Raw genomic sequence first — 23,414 nt, 5'->3', positions numbered from 1 at the left:
AAAAAGCAGAATTATAGTGTAGAAATACGCAGGTAATTCAAAATCTTACTTGAGTGAAAGTTAAAATACAAAAGTGTTGATATGCCCATAAACTATACTTAGTTTGACAAGTGAAAGTACACATTGGGCAGAATTTATCATGTAGGTGACACATGGGCAAACCATACAATGATTTCCAATAGTATTCACTGCAATGTCACACAATATCCAAAAAATGTTCATGCGTCTGTACTTTACTCAAATCTATTTATTTTGGGGTACTTTTCACTTTTACTCCACTTTGTACATCAGCAAATATCTGTACTTTCTACTCCACTACATTTTTACAATGCATTATGCTATATTGTTGCTTTTAAATACTTTTAGTATATTTGAAAGTAAGTACTTTCCTGCTTTCAAGTCGAAAAGTTGATGTGGTACTCATACTTTTACTCATTTTTGTCTATGTATTTATACCTGGACTTAAACGTCTGAGTACTTTCTCCACCACTACAGGTCCATCGTTTGCCTTCCGTCATATCACATGATGTTTACCAGCAGATGAAGTAAAAATCTAAATCATTATTCTTGTGGTTGATAGACTGAGTGACTTATTTCAAATGTGTTACATGTGCTCATGAAAATCCTGTAACGTGATAGAAAACAGCCACCAGGAGAGACTGTGGGATTGTTGACCCTGGAAACAGCTGTTGTGTTTCTTCTCTTAGTTACGGCTTCATACAGAGTAAATCATCACGTTACGTCCGACCAGTAATTGCAAGTTGAATGACGAGTGGAAAGTATTTATTGACGTTAAACTTATAGAAGAGACGCTGATTACGTGGTGCTGCATGAATCCAATCTGCATGCGCATTTGTGTTGTCCCATGTTTTACTATGGCAACTGCTGACGGATGGATTTAATTCTGTGCTCTCGGCAACAGAAAGCCCTGGAGGGCAGCGGAAGCTTTGTTCCTGTTTAGATTCCTGTTCTGTTTAATCTCTTGCTACGCGTGGGAAGCTGCATAATGAGATACCATTATCAAATAATGTGCTTTCCAATTCAAACAGCATGACAGACAGGATATAATGTGTATCCACTGTTGTTGAGGGTACGAAGACTCCTGGCAAGTTTCTCCCTCTCACATGATTGATTTCATTCTGCCCTGGCAGGACTAAAAAGCTTAGCTTGTGGCTGTGACTGTTTGTGGGTTTCTCTGAGGCTTGTTTGAACCCATCCCAGCTCCAGGGTCTTTATGTATGTGTGCGTGCGCGATTGTGTGCGTGCTCGCTGGGAGGGAAAGGGGTATCTCGTGCTCCACTATATAAAGGGTCGTTGTGCAGCACCCCAGCAACAAGCCTCCAGATCTTCACCGGCTCTCTCCTCCATCATCATTGCTGCAGCCGACTCTGCTCCTCAGTGACGATGACTTCCCTGCTGACAGCGCTGGGCACTGTGCTCTGCTTCCTGACGGTTTCCTCTGAGATCATGCCACAGGCTGACTTCAATCTGCAGGAGGTAAGACACATAACTGGGTAAAGTAGCATTTTATTAGAGTCATAGTATGGTTTTATTGTGCATGTATACAAATCATTTTGATTGCTTCTCACATCTGCAGCCTGAGCATCTGGCATGAGGAAACGGTTTTGTAGCCTCGTACAATAAGTAAAACCATCTCCAACCTCCACCAAGGAGGTTTGATCATTGGTTTGCTTATTTGCTAGCAAGACTACACCAAAATACTGAGTTATATAAATAAATATGGGTCAGGGAAGAAATAATTAAAGGTTTATATTTATTAAATTAAAAATCCAGATCTACTGAGGTGGCAGAAGTATAAACTCTACAGAGTACCATTCTTTCATTTTAACTTTGATTGATGTTAGATTTCTTGGCTATTTCTTACATGCACAACAATGTACATGAATGAGTTGTGTAGCATAATCTTTGAAAGGAGTAAAGTGAGATTTGTGGGGAAAAATGTGAGGAATCAACTTTTCTAAAACTGCCACCACATTCTCAGCCTTGCTTCAAAATACATTTTAATTGGAGTTGAATGCATAAGTGAGTCTGGGTGAAATTTTATTTTGCTAATATTGAGTAAACGGGAGCAGGGGCACAGTTTAATACTGAAAACATTCATTATTAACAGAGAAATGAACATAGTGGCCGAGGATCATAAACTGACTAAACCGACTGTTTTAAGTTCACATGCTCACAGGGCAGCTATGGTCTCTGTCCTCTTCAAACGAAGGCCACACTGAGTGTTAAAGTGTTAAGTATATTTGTCTTGTTCTGTTTTATTTCTGCTATGTCTGCCTTATGTGTGCCCACAGATGGCAGGAAAGTGGTATCTGATTGGATTTGCCACCAATGCCCAGTGGTTTACCGTCCGCAGAGCCAGCATGAAGATGGGCACGGCCGTGTTCACCCCTACTGCCGATGGGGACCTGGACATGTCCTACGCCAGTCTCACGTGAGTGCGAGAGGACGGACAGGGAGGAAGAAAGAAAAAAAAGATCAGTGATGAAACCGCTGATCTTGTTTTAATGGTGTCTCTGCAGCTCTGATGGCTCTTGTTGGAGAATGAGCGGCCTGGCGAAAAAGACTGACATGCCTGGAAGGTTCAGATACACCAGTGAGAGTGAGTGAACAAACACAAAGAGGCAGGCAACAGTCACAATTAAACCATTCATAATCTTCTGCTTTACATGATGCATATTCCTCCCCTCTGACAGGCTGGGAGAATGACAACGACATGCGCATGGTTGATGTCAAGTACGACGAGTACGCACTGACTCACACCATCAAGACCAAGGGAAGCGATATCACCATTGTCAACAAACTATATGGTAAAGTTATGAGCATCTGCCCTGATGCCACACTCCAGTCAATGTGAGCATGTGCAGCAGCTCAGTTCAGCATGTAAATCAATACAACACTGTTCGACAGGTCGTGGAGTTCACCTCAGCCCAGATCTGCTGGAGAAGTTCAGGCAGTTCTCCTTGGAGACCGGTATCCTGCCCGGAAACGTTGCTTTCCTGCCAAGAAATGGTACTTTTTTTAATGTCAATGGATACAAATTATCTATAAACAAGACTGATCTTATGCACTATTAAAATTAACTGTTATATTTTGTCTTTCTCTCTTTAGGGGAGTGCCCACCTGCTTAGTTCTCTGCCTCGGTCGTCGCCCGTCAGCGATGCTGAAGACGTTAACCATTGTTGTGAATACTACAATCAATCAAAGTTTTTCCAGTTGATTTAATTTGATCTTTGAAATGTTGTATTAAGAAGTGAGTAAACCTGATGTGAAACATAAAAAATGCTCTGCTTATAATTGTGTTTGAAAGTTTGTTGCCTTTGTTCGCAAAATATTGTTTATTTAAAAGATTACCCCACCGGAGTCGTCGCCTACATCAGAGGGTTTTTCAGTCAAGGAGCCTCTTGAATGTCCCTTGGAAACATTTGATATAGCCTGTTTTTAACTGTTCTACTTTGTTATGTGAAAGAACAATAACAAGAATGTCTAAGAAAGATATTGGACATATTTTAAAATGTTTCCTCCATTAACACAGAATACCCATGTAACATGATTTAATGCATGAAAAAACGATGGAAACTATTCAGACTCTGCAGACCCCCATTTGAGAACCACTGGCCTACATCACTGAAAAGTCCATTAGTCCCTTAGTATGTGTGCACTGGAGGCTTAAAGTTTCCACATCACACTTGGCTGCAAGTTGCATAATGAAGCACAGCTTGAATCACAAACCATGCTTGTACATACTAATGGTTCCCTGTGGGGATTTTGTCCCCTTGAAGTGCTGTGGAAAAGATTTTTTTTTCCATGTGTGTTTGGACATTTTGTTATTTCACAAAGAAAAACACGCATGCACATCATGATACCCATTCACACAGTGGTTTTACACTCTGTTCTACTACTGTTCTACTGATGAACATGAAACAGTACTGCACAGAGACGCAGTGTAGCTCCAACAAAGTCAGGTCATCAGAACACTGCAAACATGGATGGGACACTGCATCTTCCAAACTTAAGAAAAACTTGGCTTTGCAAATGTTCTATGAAGAAGTAAGTTTATTCCAACCTAAGGTCACACAGGGTTTTGGTAACATTATTTTTCAGATCTCCACAGGGCTCCTGTGAGCAAATAAGACAAACGGCTAAAATACTTTGCTTTTATTACCTTTTTTTAACAAATACGTTGAAGTACATCCATAACAACACAGTTCAGATTTTGTTTTTATCAAGTGTTTACATCTACACGTTTTGTACAGATTTGTATACAAAACAATAATTTACGTCCCATAGAAGTCTAGTTACACTTAACTATACAACAACTTGTAAATGAAATAAATATAAAAACGGAAATGGTCACAGGTGATAACAAAAAAAATGTAAAAAGCCATTGTACAAGTAGACCACCAGCACCTGTCTTCTGAAGTCGCACCTTTAAAAAAATGACATACATTTTCCCTTTCTACTGGCAAAAGTACATCTGTGTTGGCGAAAAGAAACTTCAGTTCATAGTTTCATAACACAAGCACCAGATATACTGTATGACTCTATTGAGGCCACTTACCTCAGGACAATGATGTCACCTTTCCATGATTCAAGCCTAATATTGGATCATACTGATGCTTAGAGATTATGCTCAGTGAGTTAATAGATATAAAGTCAATTAAAACAAGTTTGTTCATCGATAAAAGAAACCATCTGTTGGAACAGCTCGTCATCAGCAATGTTGAAAACAAACATCTTTCATCACATACATTTTTTTTTTTCTTCAAATTAATGGGATTTAGGTTTCCAGGCAACATCTCAGTCAGTGCTTCCTCCGCTGCTTTGGGCACTTGTTTGGAACAACCTACAGTATGACTACCGATTTAAAAAGAGAAACATCCGACAACTGTGTGATACTCCAGTGATCGGGTAGTGATCATGATCATCCACTACTTCACTCTGTATTTTGTGTCAATTCAATAATCGCAGGTGACGAAACTAAAAAACATTGTTTCCTTTCTCTGGGTGCTGAACTCAGCCGGCCGTGTGTTTTTGTTAACACAACAAAAAGCATTATGTCACAGGGTGGTGGGGTCTGAGCACCGGAAGAACAACAGATGTTTTTTTGTCACTCACACTCCATCTCTCTCACGCACGCACACACTCATAATTACATACATGACATGATTACTGCATTTAAAAATGATCTTTACCGAGATGGCAAGTGCTACTGTGAACAGGTTGCTAATCCTTACTGCTGTGTTTAGTACTTTTTTTTCTCTAAATGACGCAAACGTTTTTGCAAACTACACTTGTGTTTTGAGACAAATAATTAGGACCATTGTGACTGAGAACTGATTGCTGCCTGCAAAAATCATAACGTGTATCTACAAAGAGACATTTGCACAATCTGCCATGCACACTGTCACCGGCAAGGGACATGCAGTTAAAAGTGCAAGTCTACAGAGGGGTTCTGTTGCTACCTCTGACCGAGCATTAATGTTATGTACATGTGTATACATCTCTGAACAAACATTAGGCTGAGGATCAGAAAGGAGCAAAACAACAAGTGCAGCAAACACATACACATTGTTTCAATGTGAAAGGTGTTGTGCTGAGGGTGCAGTGATTGGGGTGTGATAGTTGCTTCAACATTGTTCTGTTTTGTGGCACAGTATTTGGCTCGGTCAGAGTCACTCTGCCTTCACCACGTCCTTGTGGTGGCGCATGATATGCTGGTTCTTCTCCGATGGTCGTCGGAAGCCTTTCGAGCAGATCTCACAGCGGTGTGGATAGTCTTTTGTGTGAATGGAAATCACGTGTCGCTTGAAACCCGAGGCGTCCCCGGTGCTGTAGTCACAGTACTGGCACTGGTAAATTCTCCTCTCCTTCTGACCTTTGCCAATAACTACAGTCACACTGCTGGCTAAACTGGCTGCACTGACTCTAGTAGCAGGGCTGGTGCCACTCGAGCTGCTAGGTGCAGACTTTTTAGGTGACACAACAGGAGTGTTCGTCTCTGTCCTCTTACCCTCACTCTTTTCAGGAGAGGACTGTGGCTCCTTTGTGTGGACAGACAAGATATGGCGACTGAGAACAAAAGGGTCTGCAATTTTAAAGTTGCAGTGCCGGCACTGGTGGAGTTTCTTGGTGCGATGGGCTACTGAGTGTTTCTTCAGTTCAGATGGTCGGTGAAAGCCTTTCCCACAGACAGCACATTTGTGTGGATAGTCCTTGGTGTGAACAGATATGATATGGCGTTTCAGGTCACTGGAGTTGGAACTTTTGTGATCACAGTGGGCACAATGGTGGGTCTTATTCTCCTCGTGTGTTAGTCCGTGCTGCATTAACTCCTCTTCCTCAGCAAAGGTCTGGAAACAGCGCTCACATTTGTATGGCATCTCCTTGCTATGCTTAGTCTTGATGTGTGTCTTGAGATTAGAGGAATCGGCCGACTTGTAGTCACAGTACAGGCAGGAGTAAGGCTTCTCGCCCGTGTGCGTGCGCATGTGTTTCTTCAACTCTGAGGGGTGTCGAAAGCCTTTTCCACATTCCACACAGATGTGAGGGAAACTTTTACTGTGAACAGCCAACAAGTGCCGATTGAGAAGTCCTTGCTCAGCAGTTTCATAGTCACAGAACTTGCATTTATGCATCTTGGTGGGAGTTGGAGGCGGCTGGCTCTTGGGCTCTCTGTGGTGGTGTTGCAGTCTGTGAGAGAATAGCGCTGCCTGCTGGTGGAACTCCTTGCCGCACATTTCACACTCGAAAGGAGCCTTGCTGCTCAGGGCGTGCACCTCCATGTGGTTGTGAAGGCTGGCTTTCTTGTTAGTGGTGAACTCACAGTCTGTACACTGGTACTTTTTCCTGGTCAGAACTTCCTGGTGATGATTCTTGGTGTGGCGTTTCAGGAAGCCTCGTGACTTGAACTTCTTACCACAAAGCATGCAGGGGTAAACTGTCAGAGGCTGACCATACGGACCGATGATGATGGCTGGAGAGAACAATGACAAGTGGGAGAGGGAAGTGACTACATGGTCGTGATTGTCCAGTAAACATTTAGTCATTCTAGCTTATAACAGTGATACAATCCTTCCATTCATTAATGTATAGATAAGTATGTATATCCAACACATACAACACATTTTTTTACTAATAACGCCAATTTCAAAAGGCCTCTGAACTACCTGGTTGATCCTGCCAGTAGCATATGCTTGTCTCAAAGATTAAGCCATGCAAGTCTAAGTACACACGGCCGGTACAGTGAAACTGCGAATGGCTCATTAAATCAGGGATTTAATGAGCCATTCTTCAAATCTTCAAAAATAAAATAAATAGCAACAATCCTACATGGCCTCAAAATATAAATTCTGAATTCAAATGCATTATTGAAAAAAAAAATGCCATATTGAGTTGCTGCTCAAATTTTCTTCCCCTACAGCTTCACATTAAAAGCATTTAACTGGTGAGATGAGTTGACTTTTTACAGGATACAAGCAAAGTTCAACTGCTGCTTTGGGGGAGAGGAGCTGAGAGAAACAAGGTTAACATGGTTGGCTCATACACAGCAATCTTGAGAAATCCTTACACTGTACTTTTGTTTGTATTAATAAATCCTGTGTGTGGTGAATTGTTTTTTCTCCTTATTAATTTAAATTAATTTGACTGCTGGTTATACAGGAAAAATCATTATGGAAAATGATTACATGAATTGAGCAATTATTAAAAATATTATAAACTTGATTACAATGATTATATTGCACTTGTGGCTTTCCTGTTAAATGCATCCTTTCTGTTACTGCTGAGCATGGCACCACATCACTGTAGCATCTAAAGGCCTCAGTATTCTGTGATCAGAGAATTCATATTTTCATGCAAAACTGGCCTGAGGAGGCAACTTCCATATCCAACGTGAGGATCTTACCTGTCTGGACCTGTCGAGGCTCCGACCGCCTCTGCTTCTTGTTGCGTTGTCTATTGATTTCGTCGACCCCGTCCGATTCATCAATGTGCAGGAGAGCACTGGCTGCCCCGTTGCGGTTTTCACAACTTTCGCTGTCGTCCGCACCTGTAAGAGTGACAGAATGGTTTTAAAAACACAAAAATATACACCATCAGCACCGGCAAAGCTTAAAACCAAGGCACACAGAGACGTGGTGGATGCACAGGCTTCGAGTGTTGTTTTAAAAGCAATTTAATAGACAAGGGTGCTGACCATAAGCAGCTGCCCAGGCCACAGGCATGAAGTCCTTGCTTAGAGACACGCTGTCATACGAGCGGTCGTGAGTTACTGGCTCTTCACCTCCTACCACCACCTCCATATATACCTCATCAGTCACCTTGGACCCACCTGCAGATGAGCCCAACATGTACAAAACCACAAAATCTAGTGACGTTTAGTTTCATGACATGTCATCCCCGCTCGTTAGAGGCCGTCAACTCACCGTGGTTTCCTTGATTGTGATGAGAATCCCCGACAGACATGTAAACCATCTTCTCTCTGAGCGTTTGGCCTGACGACTCGGTTAACCGTACACTCTCTGTGTCTCCATCGCTGATATCAACAGATTCTCCTGCAGAATTAACACATCTTTTAAATTCTCTACTTTTAATAATAATGAAAGTGTAATAAACAGACACATCTTTTGTATTTTATAATGAAACATCAAATCAAATCCTAAAGAAAAGTAGAAAGTTAACTGCAACTCACCCATGTCATCCTCCCCAGAATCAGCCTTGAAGATGTAGACCTTTATCACCTCCTGCCCGTCCTCATCCTTCTCCACTTCCTGGTCCTCCACTGCTCCCTCCACTGTGACTTCTGTTCCATCCTCTGATACCATTTTACCAGCTTCGTCCACTGGGAAAAGATACACATCGAATTTCATATAAGATTTAATTCAAGTTTTTGGGGTCGGCCAGCCAGAAGCTGATAACATAAATACCTTGACCGTATTTAAGCTACATTCAGTGAAGATGCAGCTGGAATGTGATTTGACCATTTCAGAATATCAATATATTAATTAAACTGATTGCAATGAATACTTCCCATAAACTGCAGATTAAATTTTGGATAGATATGGAACATCTTTACCCATATGTAAAATGAAAGCTGCCCCTGATGAATAACTACAGCTCCTGTACGAGAGCTGAACAATCAATAAAACTTGGGAAGAGAAACTTAACATACTACACTTGATTCAGTACCAAATATATGCATCTCAGGTGGTAAAATAGCCTGAAGCTGTTTGGTACCAGCTTTAAAAAAAGGCAACTTTTGTACTTTGGCAGTTTTATTTACAACAGTAACAGTTGGGCTTGTCGCTGTAGGGCTTCAAAATATAAGACCCCTGCCATGCCACATTACATCCAAATCTTATTTAATTCAGTATTTAAAAATATACATATTATTACCAATAACAATTCTGAATAAGCCATGAAATAAGAAATAGCAATAAACATTATTCATCACAAATAACATTAATTAATCAATATCTATTATTATCTATTTAGTTATATATTGAAGCCCATTACCAGCACTGGCATAGTGACACGTGACAGACTGACAATTTACAAAAGCTACACTAGCAAGATGTGTGTGGAATCACTGTCAAATCTGTGAAGATGATCCCCAAAATTCTAAGCATCAGATATGTCAAAGGAAACTGGCAAAATAATGAGGAGTTCTTTCCTGGGTTATTTTTACTGAAGCATCAAGGTCTCAAAATTGTGTTCAGTACAGCTTTAGTATACAGTATATCCACAGGGTAAGAGCTATAGAAGAATGAGGAGACAGACCGTGGGTGTATAATTTGTATCTGGCTTGAATGTCTCAACCCACCTCGGGGGGTAATTTGAGCTATTACATTTTAATTTGTCTAAAACGCATTTACACTTAACTTTTTTTAAGATCAGCCTGATATCTGATCCACCAAGGAAACTGAGTTTGAATGTGGTCTAAGTATGATTTCCACAAGAGCAATTGCACTATTTAAATCCAATCTGTGTACTGCAGAGCTGGAAACTTACATGATATCATTAGATAATCTCCACAGCCATCCTGGTCATCTTCCTGCTGCTCTGAGTCCAGCCCATCTTCAGGGATATCACCCATGGCAACACCTTCCTCCTCGCCCTCCAGAGCCATCACGCAGGTTTCTACAGCAACGTCTTCATCTTCATCGCAGTGCACATACTCGGAAACCACATCCTCGACAGCATCCTGGATGACAAGCTCGTCTGGGGCAAACCTGTGCACCGCCATGCCTTCCCCGTCACCTTCCGACACCAACACAGTCTCTTGAAGCTCCACAACAAACTCCTGTCCGCCGGCACCACCTTCATCTGTGAAGAAGCAGCAGAACCCAGTTAACCAGAGAACAGTACAAGAGCAATGGTTTGGTGGTGTGGATGTTTTAACTGGTACATTAAATGTCGCTGATTCCCTACTGACATCATGACACAATACAAACACATTAATTCAAACTATTTTACGTGTCATTTAATATTCAAGTTAGCTAGCTGACAAAAAAAAAAAAATCACAGCTTGTTGAAACACCACATTTATCAGACATTGCAAAAACACACAGAAATACAAGCGTGGCGACTTACCCGATCCGTGTAATATTATTTTAGGCTCTTCGGAATGTATTGCAAGCCTGGTGACATTCTCATCCATTGTCCTCGCACTGCATTTGTTACTGGACAGCTGAAAGCAGATGAGAAAAATCTTAGATCTTAATAACCAAAGCTGGTGGAAGCAGTGAAAACATTAAAACCATCCAGAGCCCAACAACAAGCAGTCAACAACTGATAGTTATTCATTGTCACACCTTTACTAACATTATATCTGTCTTTTACAGTCTTGAAAGTTTTGACCCTTGTGCTGTGTGTGTGACAACTGCGGTTGTCAAACGATTTAAATCTGCACACACAAAAAAAGATTTGAAACTATTTGGATTTTAAAAGAGTGATGAACATAACATAACATATTAACCTCAAGTAGATTTGTTTTGAAGGTGAACCAGGGAAAGCTACAATGAGAATGTTACCCTTTGCTTGTTGAAGAGAAACATTGTGTGTGCGGTTAATTTGATATGATAATGTGATTCACATGATGGAAAGGAACACTGGACTGGTGTTGTACAAAAAACGACAGCTTGAATATCTACAACTACAATTAATACACAGCGATCGGTTAAGGACTGTTCCGCAGTATATCCTGTATATAAAGATTTGTGGGGGCTTGATAACTTCGTGCGCACGCATCACTTTGTACTTTACAAGTTAGACTAAATAAAACTTAGTTCTACTCTTCAACACTTTTTCTGGTCGCAAGCAAGCACCACTATACCCTTCTAAAACATATTTAAATGACTCTTTAACCCATACTACATTACCTCTGTTTTATATGCCATTGTGATGCATTTAGCAAGACTATGTGAAAAGAGCTTCATTTGTTTTTATATTTCATTCAAACGAACCAGATCATAAAATATACACCAAAAAAAAACCAGTTGTTTAAAGAAATTAAAGACAGACTTTGTCTAAGGGGAACCTCGTGATTCAATCAAGTTACTAATATGTGTGGTGCTACCTTCTGTCTGCAGAAAGTGAAAGTACTTGTGGCACAACAGCAATGACTGCATCACTGCTTCAGCACAAAACACCAAACACTGAATTCATCATAAGGTGAAATCGCGTGCGACAGACGCCTGTGTCTCACACAACCACACACACACGGGGTGTTGGGATGTAAACAGTGGTGTGGACGCTAGATTGTACCATCCCCCCACCTCCAGGTAGAAGACAACGGTGTGTGCAGATGCGGCTCACACACACACACACACCACGAGAGCATCAGTGTGTAGATACATGCATTGAACACGGCAATAAGCACCCGGGCGATCGGACGGACCCAGCGTCCCCATCCACGCTGCACCTAACGTTGTGGAGGCAGATGAGACGATTAAGCGGCAGTGTCTCCATCTGTCCACTGGAGAAGCGTTAGCGCCGATCCGCACGCAACGCGAAGTCCCGACTGTCACAGCCACAAAACACGCTCAGCTCCCGCGGATAAAACACAAATAAACCACATGCAGCGAGATTAAACGTGCGGAGAAGCACCGAGGGTTCTATTGTGTCTACAGCGGTGGGGCTAGCGGGAGGAGGGCTAACGGCGCACTCCTTCGCCACCGCCGATTTTCATGTACACCCGCGTCCGCCATTTTGTTAGCTTAGTGTCTGGACGGATGCTAATTTCTTACGGTGGCTGAAAACGCTCCTTCGCGGAGATCAATCTGAATTTGCTAAAGGCTACATCGCACCTTAAGCGTTGCAATCCACTAGATGCGACATTAGCTGGCGACGACTGGCGAACACAAAAAGCCGTTTTACCCCGAGCGGGGCCGGCTAGCTAACCGGAGAGGCCCGAATTACAAAATTACGGCCTCTATTCAGGCCCCGGGCCCGAGGAGAAAAGGCCCAACCCTCTGCGGCCTCTCAGCGACAATAGAGAAATAAATTAAAAGCCCACATGCATGCAATAACAAAGAGGCACGGACACGCACTAATGCAAACGTAGCTCTGCAAACTGGCTCCTTGGTAGTAAAATGAGCCGCGTACCGGATTCGTGCTGCAGGGATGGCCTCGGTCCGCGTCTCGGCTTTCCCAGGCCGCCTGGTTCCCCCAGACTCGGGCAGGATTCAGTCGGGAATTTTGTGTTATTTGGGCGGGCCGGAGAGGAGCAGAGAAGGAGGGGTTAGGGGTTGTTTCTGGAGCTCCGCTGAAAGCAAAGCGGGACGTGCGGAGCCAGCTTCTTGTCGTGCTACAGCCCCCCGCTCCTCCAGCTCCGAGGCCGCCGTCAGCACGACACGTCACAGCCCGAGAGCGGCAGGAAAATGCGGAAGGGTTTGCGGTGGAAGTCGCAGCGGCAGGAACCAACAGGCCATGTTCCGAAGACACGCCGCTCAGACGGGCTGCGTGGAGACGAGCACCGCAGCGTTAATTAATGAGTTCATGTCCCCGAGGTTGGTGGAGCTAGTGACGGGGCGAGGGCAGCTTCTGTTCCCCGCTCAGTGCACACTCCTCTGCGGCGGCGAGGTGGTCAATCACAGGTGATTAAACTATGACCCCCCACTCCGAGTACATCCAACATTGAAATTACACACCAGTTTACAATGGAAGCCCCAGTGTGGCTTCCAGTGGGTTCATAAAACCAGTGGTTTCTTCACGGTCTCACTCCGCTTTGGCTTAAAGTTTAAATTATCAGTCTTTTTAACTATCAAGCCCGTGAACCAGTTTTTACTGGAAGAACAAAAGGTTGTGAGGTATTTGTGTTTACAGATTGTGACATTTTGGGATGCAGTTAAAAGAAAATCCAGATTTACAGATAATAAAAGAAAAAGGTGTTCTAATATAAGGGACAATAAAAATGAATGAATCATTGTAAATGAAAAAAAAAATAAAATAAAAAACTTTATATATAAAAAAAATATATAAAATATAAAAAAATATAATATATATATATATATATATATATGCAGAGTAATGCAGAACCAGTGCCAAGCAGAAATAACAATAGAAAAAGTTACATGATAAAACTCAACCAAAGCGGCAGTAAGTGTTATGTTAACAGGAGAAAGTAATATGGGATAGTGCACATGATGTTGAAATAATATGATAAAAAAAAATAGCAATTACAAACAGCAAACATACACTTAAGTATTTTGATTCCAAATTTATACTTCCTGTACTTTTTACATAACTTTATTTACCCATTCAAACTGATATTATATACACAGTGAATATAACTCACAATACATGTTTTAGAATAAACTAGCAGCATATGTAAAAATGTTTGAATTAATGCCAGTTAAAAGTCTACATCCATGTCAATTAGTATTGCCCCAGTATGATAATAAACAAAATAGTGAATGCTTTTACTTCGGATATTTCAGGTGCATTTAGCTACCTCTAGCTTGAGCAACATTCTCAATACAAAAATATCTAAATAACTATTACTACACAATTCATTATTCCAATGTTCCCACATTACTTTAAAATGTACTTTATTACAGATTACAGAATACATACCCTTTGACATAATTTGTAAGGTATTCCGTTAGATTAATACAGCGAGTGACATATTTTCAATACTTTTAATTACTTCAACATCGTCACATATTATTGGTACATTGGCATTACAACTAATCCTTTAAATATTGCACTGATAAATGCAGTTTTAAATCTCTGTTTTCCCACATATGGGTGAAAAAGATACAAATAATAATGTAAATCTGCAATACCTTACAGAGTGAGGAAGCTAGCTCACATACCAAAAGATTAGCGCACACACAGTTGTTTAAAAATTCCTAGACATAAAGTTATTGGATAGAAATAACAAGTAAAAAATACAGTCCTCATCATGCATGTTGTACATTTTATGGTCTCCCCTCCCCTCTGTGTTTTGTTTCTTAAATAGCTCTGTTGGCAATTTGGCTTGGTAACTTGCCAGGTGGGCAAAATTGACTTACATTTGACTAAACAACTACTACCTATATTTGCAGGAGTAATGCAGACTTTAAAAAGTAATTCCATTACATACATAATATATTTATAATTTATATTAATTAACAGTATTCTGAATAACACCTATTTATGTCATGAACCAGGTCGTTTGATGATTAATTTGTATGTTCTTTGTAACTTTCCCTAATTGTTGAAGAATTATACATTTAAAGGTCTAAAAAAAAGAATCATGACAGTTATTCCCAAGTTCAATGTTTCATTGTTTATTTACTGATCAACAGAGGTTTTACATTTTTTAGATCAGAATCTTAGATTAACTGAAATAAGGAAAAGGTGTTTATGAGCAAAGATCACATTTGATTGCTAAAATTATTTATTCAGACTATAGAGGACTCAGAAGACTGATAAAAATAGAAAAAACAGGATTATCACCGATAGTCAGCACAAGTAAATCAGCTGTCAACCTCTAGTTTGCATACATTTTCAACAGATCCCGCTTTTCAATCGCAAAAAGCCGCCAGCCCTCCTCAGAGGAGAGGTCAGTTGCTCCTCTTCGCTTGTAGAACTCAATAGACTTGGTGTTGTTTTCTGCAACAATGAAGTGCATGCTGCTACACCGAGTCTTCACTGCCGTCTAGAAAATAGAAAACAAACAAAACAAGGACAAATTATGAATTGAATACACATTAAATTAAGTTGAATCTGTCAGCAAAGAAGCATCGACTGTTGAGTGGCAAACTTACCTCACTGAGTTCCTGCAGGATTTTTGAACCAATGCCGAGACCTGGTGTAAGATTAAATGAACAATGTGTGTTAGTTACAGAACCTCTTGTCTGTAACTTATTAACTTTTTACCACTATCATGACATCGTCACCATCATAACAGCAAGTGTCAACAACCTTACCACGAAAGTCATCCATGACGTAAAAGTCCTCCAAGTACAGGAGCTTCCCAATCCAAGGGTCATATGTAAAGTAGTACATGGCAAAGGCAATCACAGTGTGCCCTAGAAAACACCATCAGACGACTTTAGGAAATGGGGAGAAACATAACTGTTAAATTGTGAAGGGCTTTGTGTCATAAACATCTTCTTTACCATCTGAGCTCTGCTCTTTTGGGACTTCGGCAACCAAGCAGTGGTAGAATGGATGATCTCCAAAACCATCGTCAAGTAGGTCTACAAGTGGGAAATATACTTTATAAGAATGTGTGGAGACTGAAAACATGTTTTAATACAGGAAGGTACAAAGTGTATTCTTATAACTTAACATAATGTCGAGTTAACTTAACTACCTTTTTCTGTCAGTATGACCTGCTCCTCCATTTCTTCAAATTTAGCAAGTTCCTAAAAGGCAACCAAACAACAAGAAAGCCTTTAACTGGATGTTAACAGAGATGTAAGAGATGCCATCAACTGGACAAAGTATCTTATTGATTGTTTTAATTTGAGGCTTCAACATTTGTCTTACCTTTATGAGTCGCAGGATATCAGACACGTCCTTGGGTTCAGCTTTGCGTAATATAAACATGGCCATTTTCTCTTTTTACCCTTTTTCCCTTTCCTCACTAGTCCTCTGAATGTAAATAAAAGCAAAATGTGTTTCTTCATCCGCTCATCAGGAGTTTACCCCCCGACATTGAGAAAATCAGCATATACTAGCACTGGCTGTGTCATGCAGAGTGGTAGAGTACCATGAGTAAAGTCCCTTTTATGTATCCCGGAAGCAAACCTGTTCAGCACCCGCATAGAGGCGAGGCAATCATTTACAGAAGCCTTGAGAGGTGAGGCAAGGGATTTTTTTCCTTTCATTTTCTTAGTTGTTTTTATTTTCTTTATCAGTTTATCAGCAGAATTATTTCTGCCTGGAGAATTTTTTTATAGGCCCATTTAGTTCTTTTTTTTTCAACCCATGAAGGCAGCTGACATTTTTCTCCCAACACAGCCCACTTCTAGTCAAAAAAAGACATGACAGAAATGTGACATAATTTACTAACAAGCACTTTTTACAGTTTTTATGCCTTGTGTTTAAGGTTCATACAGAAAGAAAATATAGATGCCTTCAGTCCTATTTAGAACGGGGCAATGGTGCATGTTGGCCTTTTGTGGTTGAACTGGGCATTACAAATTGACTTGTCTTTCAGGGCCTTGGCAATAAAAAAAATACCTGAAAACTTGTAAAAATGAGATAGGAAAAAAATGAACTTCCACTCAGGGCCTCCTTAAACAGCACCTTACATCCTTTTTCTTTTCCTTTCCTGTTGACTTCTTATCTCTGTGTTCATCACTTGAAGCTAAACATTAACCAGACCTGGAAAAAGAACATTACCTGTGCACAATCTCTGTAGAGCTGAGTAAACAATAACCCAAGTGAAAATGAGTCACACAATTAGAACATTCAAAGCTAAAATAACTCAGAGGGGTTATATACGGTATGTTTTTTTCTCTGCAAACACACAGTCAAACAATCATTTGCATCGCTGAGACTGAAGAGAAATCTGTGGTTTGAAAATGAATTGTGGTTATTAGGGTTACCAATAACTAGTAATAGAGAGGTGATAGATGTGGTAGCTTAGAGAAAAGGTGTGGTGGCATATTTTGGTGTGATGAATAAATCAGGGAGAGGTTTTGTGTCTCAATACTCCAAATGACCTTGCATGTGATATTCTGTCACCTGCTGGCAGTCATAAACTTACTAACCCTTGACCCACTCCAGTACTTTTCTTTAACTTTGCCTACTGCACAGCACTGTTTTCTCTACAAGTTCCAACCATAAGCTACACTTTCATCCAATGTTCCTACAAGCAAAAGCGTAAGTATGTGGTTTGACACATTGCTACACTTTCATTTATTCCTCAGGACCAAGCAGGGATGTGTTAGGTCTTCTAAGGTGATGTTTGATTAAACTAGCACATTCATCCCTCCATCCATTATCTTATTTGCTTATCCTTTTGAGGGTTGTAGGGGTTAGGTGCAATAGAGACGGTCAATTTAAGGTTGTCCTAACCCTAACCCAACCTAATGCTCAATCTGCATGTCTCTGGACTGTGGGAGGAAGACAGAGTACCAGGAGAAAAAAAACATGCAGACACAGGGAGAACATGCAAACTCCACACAGAAAGGCACAGACCAAATCAGGATTTGAACCGGGAACCTTCCTGCTAGCTTCTAAGGCAAGCAGTTTATGTTGTGTTAACTACCCATTTACACTTTTCAAAATTAAAAGACACCATGATCAATAGAGCTAGTATTGTGATACCTCTGGTGATACTGTGCATTTCTTTCCTACTTTGTAATCAACGGTTGCTAGTAAGCATCTGGCAGTCACAGGGTGAGTTCACATCAGTGACAGCTGTTCTGTCCACATGCGTTGCAGGCAGTAGTGTATGAACTGAGCTAAAACTGTCAGATGGATCTAAAAAGAACAGCCAGGAAGCATTTCTAAGAAAACAAATTTTATTTGACCCTTCAGAAAGTGGTGGATTTGACAGACTGGGACAACAGAAACACAAATCAGTTCAGTTTATCAAAATACTTCAGTTTGCCTGAAGGGTCCGGAATGATCTGTGGGAAAGAATGCATTCAATTAGTGCAAAACAGACTGAGACAGACCGGGACCTTTATACAAACGCAGTATTTGTTATTGTGTTAGCTGCACATACGAATCTGCAAATATATGGCACCCTATCCGAGGTCTTCTGTATAATGTAGCAATACTAGTTGGTAAAAAAAGATTCAAGTCAGTCTCTGCTCCAGTGTTACTCACCGTGTCGCTGCCTGGCTTCCATCCTGCTGGACACACTGTAAACAAAAATGACAAGATTCCAGTCAGCACAAACAAAAAACGCTTCTCTGAGTCAAAACAAAAACATGTTCAAATATAAATCGACATGCAAATGAAAAAAAAGACATTTCAGACGCCAATTTGTTTCAATGAGCCTCTCATACCTTCTCCGTGCTTGTCAGTGTACTGGAAGGCCTGGACCAACCGAAGTGTCTCATCCACAGACCTTCCCACAGGAAGATCGTTCATGGTGATCTGCCTCAGGATGCCTTTGTCATCGATGATGAAGAGTCCCCTGGTACAGACATGGACAAGTCAGAATCAGTTTAACAGTAAATTATGAAGCACATTCATCTGCATTGTAGAATCACTGAATATGAGTTATGACATCACCCCTTACAGGCCTGGTATTAACATCCGTCCTGAGTGGCCTGATCACAAGTGGTCGCCGCGAAGTACAGGTGTGAATGCACCCAAATGTGTCCTCAATACGTCCTAAAATCGGATATCACAGACCACATTCACAGGAGGTCTAAGATGCATGTGGCAACATTTTCTTTGATGTGTGAACGTAAATGCATCCTGAGCTACATATGAAGGACCAGCTACTCAGCTGACGACCTCTGAAATGGATAAAATCTTATTCCATAGCCCTGCGTAGCTCAACGATTATCTCAGCCCCTCCTACACGTTTTCTCGCACGCACGCACGCACGCACACACGCACACACACACACACAGTCTTTGAGAACAGAAACGGTGTACGTGTGTATTTGCATAAAGAGCAGTTAAGTAAGATCCAATCACAAGTGACATTCAGGTGCATTTTATTGCCAGATGTGAACAGATGAACTTAGAGCTGACCGGATCCAATCCCTCAGGACAAATCTTCATACCAGGTCTGAACAGGACCACTGGTAACTTATTGCCCAATGTTCACTTAGAGTGGCACAACAGTGTTACATGACATGACCTGTTTGATTAAGTTGATTGCCTATTAAACTCTGATTATAGCAATAAATGTCAATGTGAAACTGTACCTCAGAGTGTGTCCCTGGTCCTCCAGGTAGACTCCATAGTCCTTTGAAATCTGGTGAGTGAGGTCAGACAACAGAGGGATTTTCATTTTTCCAAGTCCCCCCTGCTTCCTGGGCGTATTGATCCTGTTAAAAAAAAACATTTAGAGTGGAGCACGATATAATCCAACCAAAAATAAATTTAAATTCCAATGTAGTGTCTGCTTTTGGACATCTGTTATTACTAGGTTTAGTTGTCAGGCATTGAAGCCTGACAGCATGTGGGTTCAATGGGAAAACCATCTTACCAGGCCAGGTGGGTGAACTGGGAGTCTATCGAGCAGGCGACCACCTCCGTGTTGATGGCACGGAACTCGTGCACGCGGTCGCTGAATGCGATGATCTCAGTAGGGCAGACGAATGTGCTGCAAGAAAAACAACAATCACGTTAACCTATGCCGTCAAGCAGCAACCTTATCAACACAAACAAAGTATTAATGCAACCTGCGCCTCGGATGTTACTCACAAGTCCAGGGGATAGAAGAAAAAGACCAGATATTTCCCCTTGTAGTCTGACAGCTTCACCTCCTTGAATTCACCATTGATGACAGCTGTTCCTTCCCAGTGAGGTGCAGGCTTTGAAACTAATGTAGGAAGAAAAGCAAATGTTTGATCGATAGAACTGCTCTATTACAACAGGCATCATGGGTACAGGGGCACTTGGCTGCAAAAAAATTAGGTGCTGTGTTACAGGGTAAAGTCTCAAAAGTCATGACGACACAGGACAAACAGTGAAGTGGGACAACAACTGAGACACCATAAATATAATGATGATAATCAAACTAGGGCTGAGCGATAAAACAATATCAATTATTATTGAAATATAATGGTTAGGAAGAGTTTCTATCACCAGGCCATCAAGTTTCTAAACTCATATTTAATTCGTGTCAAACAACCTCCTGTTTTCTTTTTTCTCAGCTCACCTCTGTTAAATGTGAAATAACTTAAATATACACATTCCATACAGTTAAAGTTGTAACTACATTTATATCCTCGAATGTTACACTGCACCAAAATGTATATAGTTTTTTTGGTATTATATTTGACTAACTATTGCTCTGCCAAGCTGACCTGTCTCTTCTCGTCCAACAACTTTCATTGTACTGTTGACACTGTGTTTACCTGCACATGACAAATAAAAAACTTGAACTTGACCTCAGATTCGTAAAAATGTTTTGAAGTTCATCAAGTGTTTGTTATTCTCTGTTTATAAAGAAGAGTAAACAACCACAACCATCACTAAGGAGCAAAACTGAATCTTGAAACTCAATATTCTAATGTGACATTTATCGTGATAATTATTGATATCGTTTTGTTTTATCTATAAAAGATTTCTGGCCATATTACCCAGTCCTAACTCAAACACATGCATTTGATAATAAACACTGCATGACAATGTGAGTTGCATGCCTCTCTCTTGTTGTGTGTAAGAAAAATGGACACGACTCAGCTGAACTATAAGTTCACCCTTTGTGGACATGGATATATGAACCTTCTAATGATACATACTTGTCCTTCAATATTAGAGCGACAGTAGGTTTATTAGAATGAATGATAATCATGTGTTGATGATTGTACACCTTAAAAAGGTATAGTTCACCCAAAAATGAAAATGCACTCATTATCTACTCACCACTATGCCGATGGAGTGGGTGAATTGTTTGAGTAAAGAAAACACTTTAGGAGTTTTAGGGGTAAACAGCTATCAAGATCAAGGAGATCTCACGCAGCAGTAACTAGGAGGACAATAACCTAATTTCGGGGGCTTATGGACACTTGGATTACGCAACAGGAGCAGTATGGAGGCATTTTCTGAGAGAATCTGTCACCATTTACTTCAATTGTATTGGATTTGGCTTGCAACGCTGTTTACCCCTGAAACTCCAAAAGTGTTTTGAGAACTCAAACATTTCACCCGCCCCTTCATCGGCATTGTGGTGAGTAGATGAGTGAATATTCATTTTAGGGTGAACTATCCCTTTAAAAATTATGTTTTATTCTGCTAATGGGCTAATACTAATACCTAAGTGTGTCCATGGGGCTTGAAAACCCTCCAGAGGAATCAGGGGGTTGGTGCTGTGCTACACACCGTCATGTGCCGGAGGGGCGGGGGAGGCGGGGAGGAACTCAGTCCAAGGAATAGAACAGAATGACGTGTCCTACAAAAAAACCCATTTGATTCAACCCGAGGCCCAAAGTGTGCGTTACAGTAAACTTTTCAAAGCTGCCACAGACAGACAGTCACTATAAGAGGCGCTGCAGACTGACAGACACTTTGTTTGTAACAGTCCTGACAGCTGGGTCAGTGGGTCGGGACCAGCACGAAGAAGCTGCAGCTGCTGGGTTCTCGCGGGGACACAAACACCACAGTGGACACACAGACACGGATCCAGCACGCGTGGCTGCGAAGGGACGGAGACACACTCACTCTTGGCTTTGCTGAGGTGCAGGGAATGGTCGGACACGGGCACACGGAAAGCCTCCCCGGGATAGACGTGTCCTCCCGCGTAGTTGTGACACTGGGAGTTTCTCACGTTGGCGCCTTCCTCTGCAGATGTGACTGTGGTGGCGTCGAGGAAGAGGAGGAGGAGGAGGACAGAGGTGCTCAAAAGCTGCTGCCGCTTCACACCGGTGTGGGAAACTAACTCCATGGTGTCGTCTCTCTCTCTCAGCTGCAGTGGGTTTCAGGCTTTTCAGCAGGATTGTTTGAGGAGCCTTCTTCCTCCTCCTCTTCTTCTTCTACGTTCAAGGTTTGCAGCAGCCTGCGTCCTTATTGCTGCATTACTGCCACCCTCTGGACTTAATTAGCTCACTGCTCCTCCTGTTCTTTCCATTTACCAACTATAAGTGACTAAGGGACGGGTTGTCTGTCTGTCTGTATATCTCTGTATATCTGTCTGTATGTCTGTATGTCTGTATATCTATCTATCTATCTATCTATCTATCTCTATCCGTCTGTCTGTCTTTCTATCTATCCGCCTGTCTATTTATCTATCTGTCTGTCTGTCTATCCATCTATCTATCTATCTATCTATCTATCCATCTATCCATCTATCCATCTATCTATCTATCTATCTATCTATCTATCTGTCTGGCTGGCTGTCTGTCTGTCTATCTTTCCATCTATCTATCTATCTATCTATCTATCTATCTATCATTTATAATAGTACAGTACCTGTTAACATGTCTGTTTGTAATGGGCTGTTTACCTGGAAATGTGTGTTAATGCTCTGGAGCTACTTCAGAGTTATTTCTCGTCATTGGTAAGTCCTCCTCACTTGTTACTTGTTCGTATTGTTTGCCTGCTGGACGTTGTGTGAGGGGCTTCAAGTTACGATTTAAGACTGCCCATTTTACAACCCAGTGGCAGGACCTGGAAAGGGGAATCGTAACGGGCTACACCATCTCCCCCATCTTGTTTATCATGGGAATGAAACTGCTCTTAACAGCAGCAGGAAAGGAATCCAGAGGGCTGATAATGGAATCTGGCACCCGACAACCTCCAATAAGATGCTTTGTGGATGACCGAACCATAACAACCCCTGCCCATGTACAAGCACGGTGGATCCTGAAGGCACTTGATGAACTTGCAACACAGGCAAGAAGGAAGTTCAAACCAAGGAAGTCAAAAAGCATCGTGATCAGAAATGGGAAAGTGACCAACAAGTTCAACAGGTAAAACAGAGTAAAACTCTCTTATTTAAAATCACATTTATTACAAAAAAACAAAGGGTGGTACCACCAAATACACAATGTTAATTAATTAAATTAATCCCACAAATAATAATATTAAACATGGCTGGTGTATTACCGGTGACCACTTCTTCAAACGTAAGAAAAAACATAAATGTGGAGGCAGGGGCTGGTTAGTGCACACACTGACTGGGTGCTAGACCGCACTCAGCCAGGGCAGATATAGATAGCGCCACGATAAGATTCTTAGAACACAGCTGCTTGCAGGTTGTTTTTAGTCGCAGCTGTACAAGTACGCAACATCTGGTTGGTGATGCCACCCCTTGAGCTA

At 41.3% G+C, this 23,414-nt stretch overlaps 4 protein-coding genes across 5 annotated transcripts; 1 reads left to right on the top strand and 3 right to left on the bottom strand.

Moving 5' to 3' along the window:
* Positions 1 to 1,165: 1,165 nt before the first annotated feature.
* Positions 1,166 to 3,362, top strand: zgc:153704 (uncharacterized protein LOC767759 homolog). Its single transcript, XM_034607596.1, has 6 exons — positions 1,166 to 1,497; positions 2,316 to 2,455; positions 2,544 to 2,623; positions 2,718 to 2,831; positions 2,932 to 3,033; positions 3,133 to 3,362. Exons 1-6 carry the CDS (start codon positions 1,405 to 1,407, stop codon positions 3,150 to 3,152), a joined length of 549 nt encoding a protein of 182 aa, XP_034463487.1. The 5' UTR covers positions 1,166 to 1,404; the 3' UTR covers positions 3,153 to 3,362.
* An 802-nt stretch (positions 3,363 to 4,164) lies between these two features.
* On the bottom strand, positions 4,165 to 13,160 carry LOC117774887 (zinc finger X-chromosomal protein). 2 transcript variants are annotated; one of them, XM_034607577.1, is made up of 8 exons: positions 12,628 to 13,160; positions 10,615 to 10,711; positions 10,033 to 10,347; positions 8,714 to 8,863; positions 8,448 to 8,576; positions 8,219 to 8,353; positions 7,928 to 8,071; positions 4,165 to 6,997 (listed from the first exon to the last, which is right to left on the bottom strand). In XM_034607577.1, the coding sequence occupies exons 2-8, from the start codon at positions 10,679 to 10,681 to the stop codon at positions 5,697 to 5,699; spliced, it is 2,241 nt and encodes a 746-aa protein (XP_034463468.1). In that variant the 5' UTR covers positions 10,682 to 10,711; positions 12,628 to 13,160; the 3' UTR covers positions 4,165 to 5,696. The 2 variants fall into 2 exon arrangements, with proteins under 2 accessions (XP_034463468.1, XP_034463469.1); XM_034607578.1 differs by lacking the exon at positions 8,219 to 8,353 and having other exon boundaries at positions 12,628 to 13,156.
* An 895-nt stretch (positions 13,161 to 14,055) lies between these two features.
* Positions 14,056 to 16,279, bottom strand: sat1a.1 (spermidine/spermine N1-acetyltransferase 1a, duplicate 1). The gene is made up of 6 exons (XM_034607597.1): positions 16,003 to 16,279; positions 15,827 to 15,878; positions 15,630 to 15,710; positions 15,438 to 15,539; positions 15,276 to 15,316; positions 14,056 to 15,166 (listed from the first exon to the last, which is right to left on the bottom strand). The coding sequence occupies exons 1-6, from the start codon at positions 16,066 to 16,068 to the stop codon at positions 14,999 to 15,001; spliced, it is 510 nt and encodes a 169-aa protein (XP_034463488.1). The 5' UTR covers positions 16,069 to 16,279; the 3' UTR covers positions 14,056 to 14,998.
* Positions 16,280 to 17,969: 1,690 nt separating this feature from the next.
* Positions 17,970 to 22,136, bottom strand: prdx4 (peroxiredoxin 4). Its single transcript, XM_034607595.1, has 7 exons — positions 21,819 to 22,136; positions 19,857 to 19,974; positions 19,639 to 19,755; positions 19,355 to 19,477; positions 18,480 to 18,610; positions 18,298 to 18,332; positions 17,970 to 18,095 (listed from the first exon to the last, which is right to left on the bottom strand). The coding sequence occupies exons 1-7, from the start codon at positions 22,039 to 22,041 to the stop codon at positions 18,045 to 18,047; spliced, it is 798 nt and encodes a 265-aa protein (XP_034463486.1). The 5' UTR covers positions 22,042 to 22,136; the 3' UTR covers positions 17,970 to 18,044.
* Positions 22,137 to 23,414: the final 1,278 nt, after the last annotated feature.

Source organism: Hippoglossus hippoglossus, chromosome 14, assembly GCF_009819705.1.
Source record: "Hippoglossus hippoglossus isolate fHipHip1 chromosome 14, fHipHip1.pri, whole genome shotgun sequence".
Taxonomy (NCBI): domain Eukaryota; kingdom Metazoa; phylum Chordata; class Actinopteri; order Pleuronectiformes; family Pleuronectidae; genus Hippoglossus; species Hippoglossus hippoglossus.
The sequence above is the reverse complement of the archived record's forward strand: the minus strand, read 5'-3'. Positions and strand labels throughout refer to the sequence as shown.

Bases quoted from the DNA above. Each gene is read 5' to 3' on its own strand.
- sat1a.1 (XM_034607597.1), bottom strand. From the start codon at position 16,068: ATGGCCATGTTTATATTACGCAAAGCTGAACCCAAGGACGTGTCTGAT. The intron at 15,711-15,826 runs GTAGTTAAGTTA...TCCCACTTGTAG, and splicing joins GGTCATACTGACAGAAAAAG to ACCTACTTGACGATGGTTTT. The intron at 15,167-15,275 runs GTAAGTTTGCCA...TCTATTTTCTAG, and splicing joins TCCTGCAGGAACTCAGTGAG to ACGGCAGTGAAGACTCGGTG.
- zgc:153704 (XM_034607596.1), top strand. From the start codon at position 1,405: ATGACTTCCCTGCTGACAGCGCTGGGCACTGTGCTCTGCTTCCTGACG. The intron at 2,624-2,717 runs GTGAGTGAACAA...CCCCTCTGACAG, and splicing joins GTTCAGATACACCAGTGAGA to GCTGGGAGAATGACAACGAC. The intron at 2,832-2,931 runs GTAAAGTTATGA...ACTGTTCGACAG, and splicing joins CATTGTCAACAAACTATATG to GTCGTGGAGTTCACCTCAGC.
- prdx4 (XM_034607595.1), bottom strand. From the start codon at position 22,041: ATGGAGTTAGTTTCCCACACCGGTGTGAAGCGGCAGCAGCTTTTGAGC. The intron at 19,756-19,856 runs GTGAGTAACATC...TTTTTCTTGCAG, and splicing joins TTCTTCTATCCCCTGGACTT to CACATTCGTCTGCCCTACTG. The intron at 18,096-18,297 runs GTGAGTAACACT...TCTTTCCCACAG, and splicing joins GGAAGCCAGGCAGCGACACG to ATCATTCCGGACCCTTCAGG.
- LOC117774887 (XM_034607577.1), bottom strand. From the start codon at position 10,681: ATGGATGAGAATGTCACCAGGCTTGCAATACATTCCGAAGAGCCTAAA. The intron at 8,577-8,713 runs GTGAGTTGCAGT...TTAATTCTGCAG, and splicing joins TTCTGGGGAGGATGACATGG to GAGAATCTGTTGATATCAGC. The intron at 8,072-8,218 runs GTCAGCACCCTT...TCACTCTTACAG, and splicing joins GGCCTGGGCAGCTGCTTATG to GTGCGGACGACAGCGAAAGT.